General features: G+C 44.0%; 1 protein-coding gene across 1 annotated transcript; it reads left to right on the plus strand.

The window, feature by feature from the left end:
- Nucleotides 1-771: 771 nt before the first annotated feature.
- LOC138296831 (beta-1,3-galactosyltransferase 2-like) lies at nt 772-10,004 on the plus strand. The gene has a single exon (XM_069236292.1). It carries the CDS (start codon nt 776-778, stop codon nt 1,838-1,840), a length of 1,065 nt encoding a protein of 354 aa, XP_069092393.1. The 5' UTR covers nt 772-775; the 3' UTR covers nt 1,841-10,004.
- The last annotated feature ends 386 nt before the right edge of the window (nt 10,005-10,390 follow it).

The following is a 10,390-nucleotide window of genomic DNA, read 5'->3' on the forward strand; positions in this document are numbered from 1 at the left end:
GCCAAAAATACATGTGCACTGAGGGGAGTGCTCTGTGCACTCCCCTCAGTGCTCATCACCCCTAATGCCCCGCTCCTTTTACTACAAAACAATAATAAACCTAGTTAATTATTGTTTTATAATAAATGTTTTGCTGGCTGCTGCTGCTGGCGGAGTGCGATGCTCCTCCACCATAGCGGAGGATCCGCACCTGCACTTAGGCACTTCGTGATTTACCTCGGTGAATAGCTGAGGGCAAATTTCAGATTAGTGCATAAACATCACTTTTCTCTTCCTCCTTTGTAGGGCCAGACGTGTTCTCTTTGAGTACAATGTGGTACCCTATATCGCACAAAGAAAAGGGAAAAACCAATCTGAATCATGCTGCCCGACCCTTACCAGTTATGGTTCATTTCATAGTATTATTGTACAGACTTAATTTGGCATTTGTCGGAATATCCAAAGAGGGTGGGGTGCTATATTGTTCTTATCCATAATGAGAAGTGGTTAATTTGCTTGAGCTCAACTGAAGCCTAGGTTTGTGTTACTGACTCAGTTTACACACATATTAATACCTTAGAAATGTTAATAGTAAAATCTACACCGATATCCATGCTGAAACGTATAGCTATGTCCATTGCCTCAACGAAAACAATAAATTAACACTTTGTTTGATGGGGTGGTAGCCGTTAGTTCAAGGAAGAATGTTCTTTATTTGTTGTGCACATCATGTTATCTACTCGAATTCTGTATACTAAACACACTTCCCCTTTTTTCAGGATAAGGATTTCGTTATATGGCACCTGCCACATATTCCAGAATGAAGGACGCAATGCAAAGACAACTACAGTGCAGCTCAAAATTTATCCTTTTTTGCTTTTTATGCATCTTTTTGTTCTCTGTGCTTGTTCATCAACATGTATATGATATTGTGAACCACCTCACACACCTGCCTAACAGCAGCAGGCAGAAGCAAATCAGAGAATTTCCACCACAGAATACCACGAGGCATCCGCTAGTACCACCATATCCATATGACTACAAATTCACCATCAACCAACCAGACAAGTGCAGGAGTGAAGCACCATTCTTGGTAATGTTGGTCATTGTTCAAGGAGAAGACTTTGTAACAAGAGACGCGATCCGAAGGACGTGGGGTAACGTAAGCAATGTCTCTGGGGTGTCGATTGTAAGATTATTTGTAACAGCGATATCGCCTCGATTTAACAGCAGTGTTGAACTTGCATTCCAAGAAGAGAGCAGTACGTACCAAGACATTATTCAACAGGACTTCTTAGACACGTACAATAACCTGACCCTGAAAACACTAATGGGAATGGAGTGGGTGACCAAATACTGCCCAAATGCCAGCTATGTTTTAAAAATAGACAGTGACATGTTCCTGAATGTCAATTATTTGGTTTACACCCTTCTAAAGCCTGATCTTCCAGCCAGAAAAAATTACATCTCAGGTTATTACATCCCAAAGTTTAGGGTACAACGGTTGAGGGGTCGTAAATATTATGTCCCCAAAGAGATCTACAGCAAGGACATGTACCCATCTTACGTAGCCGGGCAGGGCTATGTGTTTTCTGGAGACATGGCCAAGAAGATCTACGATGTTGCACAGATTGTGCCGCTGATCCACATTGAGGATGCTTTTGTTGGCATCTGTCTCGAAAAGCTACAGATAAAAATTACAGTGTCACCCCGAGCGCTTTTCAATATGCTCAGAATAAACTACAACCACTGCCGGTTCCACGCTCTCATCACTGTTCACCACTACGGCCCAGAGGAACTTCTACAAATATGGCAAGACTTCCAGACCAGCCGCAAATGTCCGAGCACAAAAAACAGATAAGTGCACATGCACTGTTGACAATTATACACCTTTTTCATGCGGCCAAAGACAGGCAGGTAGGGAGATCTAGTGTCTCCATCCTCAAGAATAACCTATGAGACCGTCGATATTTCTGAGACCGCGACAAGAAGGATATCACTCGAAGAAAGCTTCTGATTGACCTGATGATCCCGTGACAGACCAACAGTTGCAGTTAGTCATACCATGGGACAGATTTGCACAGACCTCTAAAACACCTGAAGGCACTGGCACCTAGGAGTTAGACGGAACTGTTTCAGTTTACTGTCTTAAGCCATGCTTTGGAGTTTTCCAAGCTTTTCTTAAAGACTTCGATAAGACACAGTCCAGGAAGGGGAAATGCCTCTTTCCAGTCCTCTGGGCCCCTTCCTCAGGACTGCATAGTCTGGTCTATTGCCTGGGCCAACAAAGGTATGGGAATGCAAAAGAACTTTGTTGAAAAGTTGATTAATCCATTGTTCACAAAACCCAGGTGTGTAAGTGCTTGCTCAGCGTGTCTGACCAGTCATAACATTCACTGTTATTTGAATTAGTCATCAGTTTATTTGAATTGCTGAACAAACAGTATTGGTCATTAGTTGGCACTGAACACTGGGCAGGCCTGTTAAGGTCATTAGTAGGTGAGATACACGAAGCAAACCATACCGGTACTTAATTGGTACGCTAAGGTGGGCAAGCCCTTAGTGGACGGTACCTAGTTGTTGTAATAGATAATGTTTTCTGTAAGGAAACAATCCTGACAGGCCATTTTCAACGTGGACTCCTTAGCATTTGATACTTTGAGTGACCCTAGTGGGTGTGGTGCCAACATTGAGGGCCTCATTTAGGAAGCCTGTGGCGCATGGCGGCACAGCAGGTACCTTGCTGCGCTGCCCTACACCACCGGGATAGGGCAGAAATGCGGTGTATCTACAAGATATGGCACATTTTTGTCCTGTCCCCTTGCGCTGGTGCACAAATTGCTGCCTACCGCCAACGCAGGCACCCTTGCACCGTGGTGCAAGGGTGCCTGCGTTATGGGGATGATTATTTTTGTGCAGGGAGGGACACCTTCCTGTGCAAAAACAATCACAGGAGGTATTTTTCTATGTGTGCTGCAGAATGAAGCACACATAGAAAGAGGAAGAAACAGGGAGAAATAAAGATAATTCCCACCACTGAGTCTTCTTATGCCACCCCTGAGGTGGCGTAGTAATGTGGCACATTTCCAGACTTCTAAATCTGGTAGTGTGTCAGATTCCTTCAGGTTCCTGGGGTGTTGTCTCAAACAACACACATGGATCGCCCCTTTCACGCAGTGTTATGTGTGAAAGGGGTCCATATTTACAAGGCCATGAAAAGCCACACAAGGTGGCTTTGGTGGCCTTGTAATTATGGACTGGCACATTGCGCCACCGGAGCATAGAAAAACAAAATCTCCGGTGGCGCAGTGTGCCGCTAGGGCCTCGTAAATGAAGCCCTGAGTTTTTAATATTGATCTGCACATACATCCACTCCATAATATGGACCTGGGCAAAGAACATTTATATGTGCAGTTATAAAACAAATGACTGGTGAACTGGTCACTGGGCAAAGGTATGCTTGTATTGGTATTTTTATAGTGCCAACCGAGCTAGGAAGAAACGGAGCACTGTATATACCCATCACAGTATATGGAAACTGGGTTGGTGAAGAGGATTGAACATTTGGCCTTTGTGTGCACAAGGAATGTAATTATAATTTACAGAGCACACATATGCAATAGGGTCTTGGCATTAGAGAAACACAACACAAAATAAAAACCCCTGCAGACTGAAAAGCACATGCGGACCAAGCACCGGGTTAGAGAGTTCTGAAGAAAAAGAGCTGCACTGCAGGGCCACATGAGTGCAGCAGAACATCTTCCTGGGTTTATAACAGCTGAAAATATAGCAGCACGGAAGTCAGGTTTTCTGACAAAATAGCCTTGTTGGTGATTACTGTGGGCTGACGAAGACTCTGTCCCACACTGAGAAGCAGTGCAAACTACAAAGAACACCGAAACACTGATGGGACAGTATAGCAATCAGGCCATCAGCAGAGCTTTGCACCAACTGGAGCTTGTTGGCACCAGGGCCAGCTGACAAATGCCTTTACCATAATCGAGCCAAGACTGCAACTGCAGCTGAGTGTAGGCCAGGGCTCAAAGAAGAAGCTCAGTTTATAGAAAACAAGTGCTAGATACCTGCTTCACCACAGCATCCAAATAAAAGCATCAGTATAGACACCGGGGTTGAGAAAGGCTTTACAGTGTGCTGGTGGTGAACCCTTTATGGTGGCAGAGGACAAGATGGAGGAATCCGGAACTAAAGAGGTGTGGCACTGCCAAGTTTTATGTTGGCTTATGTGCGGCATTTCCTGCTTTTAAGTATGCTTATGTGTGACATTTCCTGGTTTTAAATATGCTTATGTGTGGAATTTCCTGGTTTTAAGTATGCTTATGTGTGAAATTTGAATATAACACATAACACTCTGAGTAACACTTTTTGGCGAGTAGAATGGAGACGAAACTTCAGAAATGTATCCCATTTTGGTAAATGTAAGAGTCTAAAATGGAGTTAAAACAGCTGGAAGGCCCCTGAGTTGTTTATGTGCTCCCATTAACCTACTTCTCTCAATGCAAAGTGGCATGGTTAAAAAAACAGGGATGGGCAACTTAGCCACTGTGTTTGGATTCCCTCTTCTCCAGCCCACATACACACTTACATACTAAATGATGAGCTGGTGTATGTGTCTTGCATAGTATAATTGGTTTAATATAGCCGTCTAGCTTGCTGCAGAGAGCTATAAGAGCAGTTAAAGGCCATGAACCCAGGTTATAGGCCTGAGACACAGACAGGGGACTATAACAAGGGAGAGGGCCTTTAGGAGCCGGGATAGCCCTCTGCACATTCCACCCACTGATGGTAAAATGTTCTTCATTAAAAATAAATACTGGAATGTTGGATCAGAAGACTTATACCAGCTATTATTGGCCTTGATTCACTTCCTAGTCTTCAGTGGAGCTCCCAACATTCAAATATTCTAATCAAGTCTTATAGCCTATGCCGAGGGCTATATCGGTTGTTAAACCACCTGAGTTAGAGGCCCGAGCTGAAGGCGAGGTCCTATAACGAGAAAGAGGGACTTTAACAACCAGTATAGCCTTGAGGCAGAAGGGCTGTAAGGCTATTAGAATATTCCACCCGTTCAAGGTTCTAAATTAAAAAGCTTGAAACATTGAGACAAACATTGGATTGTTGGAGCTCCGGGCTTGTACCAGCCATTATAAGCTCAGAGCTTCTCCATTGTCTTCAGTGGAGTTCTCCAGATGGAATTACAAATGCTGAAACATATACCAACATTATTTTCGGGGTAACTATTACATGCTGCAACCAAATATATGTTCTCTGGTTATATTTATTTTCTCATCATAGTAGATTTGATCCGTGGGCTGCCTTGGCATACACAACATGTGAGCAAAATTGACAGTGGCTGCTTGTGCCTCAGTATTAGCTCATGAGTGGGCTGGCGAACAGCCTGAATATTTGACAGCTGGTCCCATCATGTGCCACATCTTTAACTAGTAATGGCGTTTTAGCCACCAAAATAGCAAATTGCATTATGGGACTTAAGGTTCACTTTTTTAACATTACCAGAATGTAGAATGTCAGAAAAGCCAGGGTAGCTGAAGGTGCCACACTTCCAAGGGAAAATGAATCTTTCCTGAAATTAAGACCAGTGGCATTGGGGAAGAAAAGCTGTAGCAAACACTGTGCCAGTAAATACAATTTAGTAGAGAAAGGCCAGTACAGATTATTTCTGCGCTTAACTCTTTGTAAAGTAGGTCAATTAGGACTAGGCGGTATTTCAATTACGCCTGAGTAATCAGAGTAATTTTGGTAACTATGCGTTACTCTATGACCAGAAATTTCCGCTACTAATGTAAGTACGCCCTTCATGTAATTAAAAATAATTTGGGGGAAAAAATCATGCGGAGAAAGCACCTTTAGAGAGTGTGAGAGGCTGCTCACACTGCTGTTATGCTCTGTTGCATTTAGAGCTATTTTTGCAATGTGGATGCAAGAGTGCATTTTGCGCTAAGAAACTAGCGCTCATTTCTGAGAGTAAATTGGGGGGGAAGTCCTAATACAAGTGCACATTTAGCGAGCGTGAGCAGCTCACTATACATGGTCTGTTGCATTTGGTACTATTTCTTAGCGCAAAATGCATCCTCGGGTCCATAAAAAAAAAAAGGCTCTAAATGCAGAATTACTCTTCTTGTGTAACGCCAAATAATCTTGTGAAATTTTTGAGTAATACTGTGTGATTACACTATGTGGAATTCTGCGAGGTAAGGTCAATGTGGTCACAAGAAGTCTTCAAGACCTCGCTTTCACAACAGACATCTTCTGCCTGTCGCCTGTATACAAAGGAGATTCCGCTCTGTTTCGTCAAATATTTAATTCCCTCGTGCAGAGATGCAGTGACATTATCAGGAGGCGTTTGTGGCACTTCGCAGGGCTGCCAGTGCTTTTAGTGATGGGGAAGGAGGGTTCCAGTTTCTGGCAGAGAGGTCATAGGCTCTGGAATGAACCTCTTCTGTGTATTATTTTAGAAGTGACTGTCCATATCTGATGGTTGGGAAGATGTTACGGCACGTCCACAGTGCATGTAGGAAACATAGTTGCGGGCTTTGCTGTTCTGCCCATGTTGTTGCTATCTTTGCTCCTCAGCCTATGTTGGTTGCCTGATGTGCCTAGGTTTGCAGCACCAATTGCTCATTAGCAAGGGACTCAAGTGGTTTTGAAGATGAAGCAGAAATAGAGGTGCAGTGATGGAAGCCCATAAGAGCGGTGGTGACGCAGGTCTATTGACCGGTCAGGTAGCGGAGGGTAGGCTGATCTGTGCTGCTCGTTCCAGGAGAATGGCAATTCTCCAACTAACATACAGAGAGAATTCTGATTTCATTAGAGACAATGGAGGCGTACTTGGGCCCCTAAAGCCGCTACACTAGCCTTGATGAGCTACGAGATTCTCAGGCTTATTAAGAAAAAAACACTTACCTTGTTTTAAGGAAAGGAAAGAAAAGAGAGAAAAACAAACAGGAAAAAACAACCGTGAATTTAAGGGGGCCAGATTGCATAAACACATCTACCAAGCAAGTAAAAAGGTGATACATAAGCTTTAGACAAATAGGTGTAAAAGCAAAAGCCTTAGTACTTATCTTTGTCATGAGCAGCCAGTAAAAGAGGAATATGCCTATGTGACATGGACCTATACATTCTTTTGAAGACTTCAACTTGGAATGTTTGTTTATGATGTATTTAATATTCTTTAAACAGCTGCATGTCAGGGCAGCAATAAAATGGCAGTCTCCGGTCTTGTAATGAAATTAACATACATAGGTGTGGAGCAATATAGTAATGATTTAGGACAACAACTATACAAATAGATTAAGTTATGGCTTAAACTCATGTCTTAGATGAAACTCAAAACTCCAGATGCTTTGTTTTAATGTTTATCACTCCATTTGAAAAGTCATTTAAATAGGACAAGATTTAAAAACTCTACTGTGTCCCCAGAAGTGCACAGTGTATGTTAAGAAATGTGTAGGACAACACTTCATCCAGTACTGTGGCAGAGGAAGTGAGTTTGTGGAACGGGAGCCATTGTGCCACCAGAGCTAATGACCTCTCTGTCACTTTTACACATTAAGAGGTTTGCTATCGTAACAAGAAATGAAACCAGCAGAATATTAGGTTAACCGAAGGTGGACTTTAATATAGCTTTACAAGTAAATGTGTTCATACAAGAAGATAAGGGTTGACACATTGAGCAGCAAATCTTCGATAGTGGTAGTAAATGTTTGTGTAACCAGCCATTAGGAAGATCTACATTGGCTACTGATGAGGAAAGCATGTGCTGTTTGTTCTCCTTTGTAAAGCTAGGTGATTTTTATGAAGAAAGTTAATGATCAGCCAAAGCCAGTAAAGATTTACAGCTTGATGTGTTACTGGGCGATTTCAAAGGTGTTTAATTTTTTTTTTCACTTTGTCTTACCACTCTTGCCCTCTTAAGTTATGAATTCCTCTGCTAAGGTTGTCTTTGGCATGCGCGTAAACTTAAATATTAGTCTGTGTTGGGCTCTCACCGAAGTACGAGTGCCTAGAAACTATAGTGCTTTCATATCTCCATGATCAATACTGAGACTCTCTACCTGTTGCTCTTAGTGCACAAGAGAATATTTTGGCTTCATGTAAACACGTAATACGTTGGTTATATACAACCTCCACTCCTGCGGTCTCCGCTTAGCGCCAGGGTTCGCAGCTTGAACTCTTTAAATTTCTAAATTATTCATTCATAGAGTGCTCCCTCCAGAAGTTTGTGCTCTCTCCTCTGATGGCATCTACACCTTTTACAGTCAATAGGACAGAATTAGTACTGCAATTGGCCAAAGAACAAGCAATCTGCACTCTCATAATGCACTGAACAATGTAAGATGGGTGACCACCGGTTGAGCCCTCTCAAATCTCCTGGAGTTTTCCACCCCTCTTGGGCTCTCCCTGGTGGTCTCGTCCTCTCAGTCAGAATTAGAGGTAGTTGAGTAGAAGGACACTAGGAGCCCAGAGCCACCATAGGCGCTTTAGAGGATGATTTGACAGTGTCTGCACTCAAACTACCCCCACCTGCTTCTCCTTGGTCAGTACATCCACCTGTGGGACCACCAGCAGCTGAAGGCACACTCCTGACTTGTCCCTGTGCTGTGCCCTCATGGTGGGCAGACATGCCAGGGCTCAAGGAGGAGGAGTGGTCCTCAAGGTACAGATGCCCCTGCCCTGGCATCCGTATCGTAGCCGGTTTACAAGGTAGGCCTCAAGAAGGAAACCCTCACCCTTCCTTACCTAGACTGCTGCCCTAGGCCTTTGGGCACCTTGGGGGCACACTGGAGCCGGGAGGGCAGAGATCCCTTCCTGTTTAAGATTATGATTTCAGGACCTTGGACTGCTAGAGAAGAGTGACTGGGAGAGTGAATTAGCCGCTGTGCTGTGCAGTGAGTGAGTAGAGGGCTGCATGACGGTCCTTCCTGCGAGAGGGAGAACAGCAGAATTTTACTGCATTTGCACGGGCCTCGGTGAGCGACTGACTGTGTATATCAGTGAATAACTGAATGAGCGCAGTGTGCCTACGGGGGCATAGTAGGGAGGTCAGAAGTAGGCAGGGAGTACCTGAGGAAGGAATCACAGTGGAAAATTCTGCATGCAAAGTCCCTTGCAGTTCCCCTATGGTGGGTGGCACACAGGCTGTGCCATTACATTAGTAACACATACCTGTACTGCCCAGAGGCTGACAAAAGTGGAGTCTGGGTCACAAGGGCAGCGTCAGCATCCCTCGATGCTAGAACGCCATAAAGTCCTGTAGAACAGTAAGCTCTTCTTGTTCCGCCTACCAACGTGCTTCCAGGAGCTATGTAGAGTGATACCCTAGAGGATATATGCAGGTTAGATGCGCCAAGGGGATACCCAAGTTCGAATCATGTATCTCCCATCCGACTAATCTGTCGATCCTGGGGAAATCAGTTCAACTTCCTGTGCCTCCCTTCCGTATCTGTCCCAACTGGAGCTATCAAAAATACACTACAGACACAAAATAACTCTTATACAATTAAAACTCGACATATTACAATACTCTTCAGTAGAATGCACTGACAAATATATTCATAATGCTAATGACAATCTACTATCTATAGTGAATTCAGTGATCGCAAACGTTTGACTTTAGAACATGGGGTCACTTTCAAAAGGGAGTGTGCCCAGGCTTCCCTCGATAAAACAAAGGGGCAGATTTAAGAGCCCCTTGCGCCACATTAGGTCCGCCTTGGTGTCAGTTTTTTTACGCTAAAGCGGCGCTAAGGTGTCCTTTTCCGTGCCGTATTTACAAAGTGCATGCATTGCGCCACTTTGTAACCCTTGAGCCACATTGGGGAGCGTTCCCTCGATGTGGAGACCGCAAAAATGGCACAGTGCAATCTAAGAGATTCCACTGTGTCATTTTTTGCGGCCACTTTTAACACCTGCCCAGAGCACGTGTTAAAAGGAGGCACCCCATTGTTTTCAATGGGCGTCAATGTGCTTTGCAGGATTAGCATCAACATTTTTTATGCTAATCCTGCAAAGCGGCAAACTAGCGTAAAAAATGTTGACGCTAGTTCCCTAACTACCGCCATGGTGCGCCATATCTTAAATACAACACATACATGGTGGTGTTAGGGGGGCACTAAGGGGTTCAAGAAAAGTGGCGCTGCATTAGATGCACTTTTCTTAAATCGGGCCCAAACATTGTAAACAGCACTAGATACTGTTTACTGTTGCAAACTCTCAAACTGCACTTTGTAGTACATTTTGTTAGGATGGAGTAAGAGGGCTTTAGGGAGGGTCAGGGAGGAGATTAGGGAGGGATGTCTCCCCCACCCCGCCCACACACACACACACAAGTTATCCAGCTGCATTACTCTGGTGATGTCAACATGTAACT

The sequence above is a fragment of the Pleurodeles waltl genome, chromosome 5, assembly GCF_031143425.1.
Source record: "Pleurodeles waltl isolate 20211129_DDA chromosome 5, aPleWal1.hap1.20221129, whole genome shotgun sequence".
Classification (NCBI taxonomy): Eukaryota; Metazoa; Chordata; class Amphibia; order Caudata; family Salamandridae; genus Pleurodeles; species Pleurodeles waltl.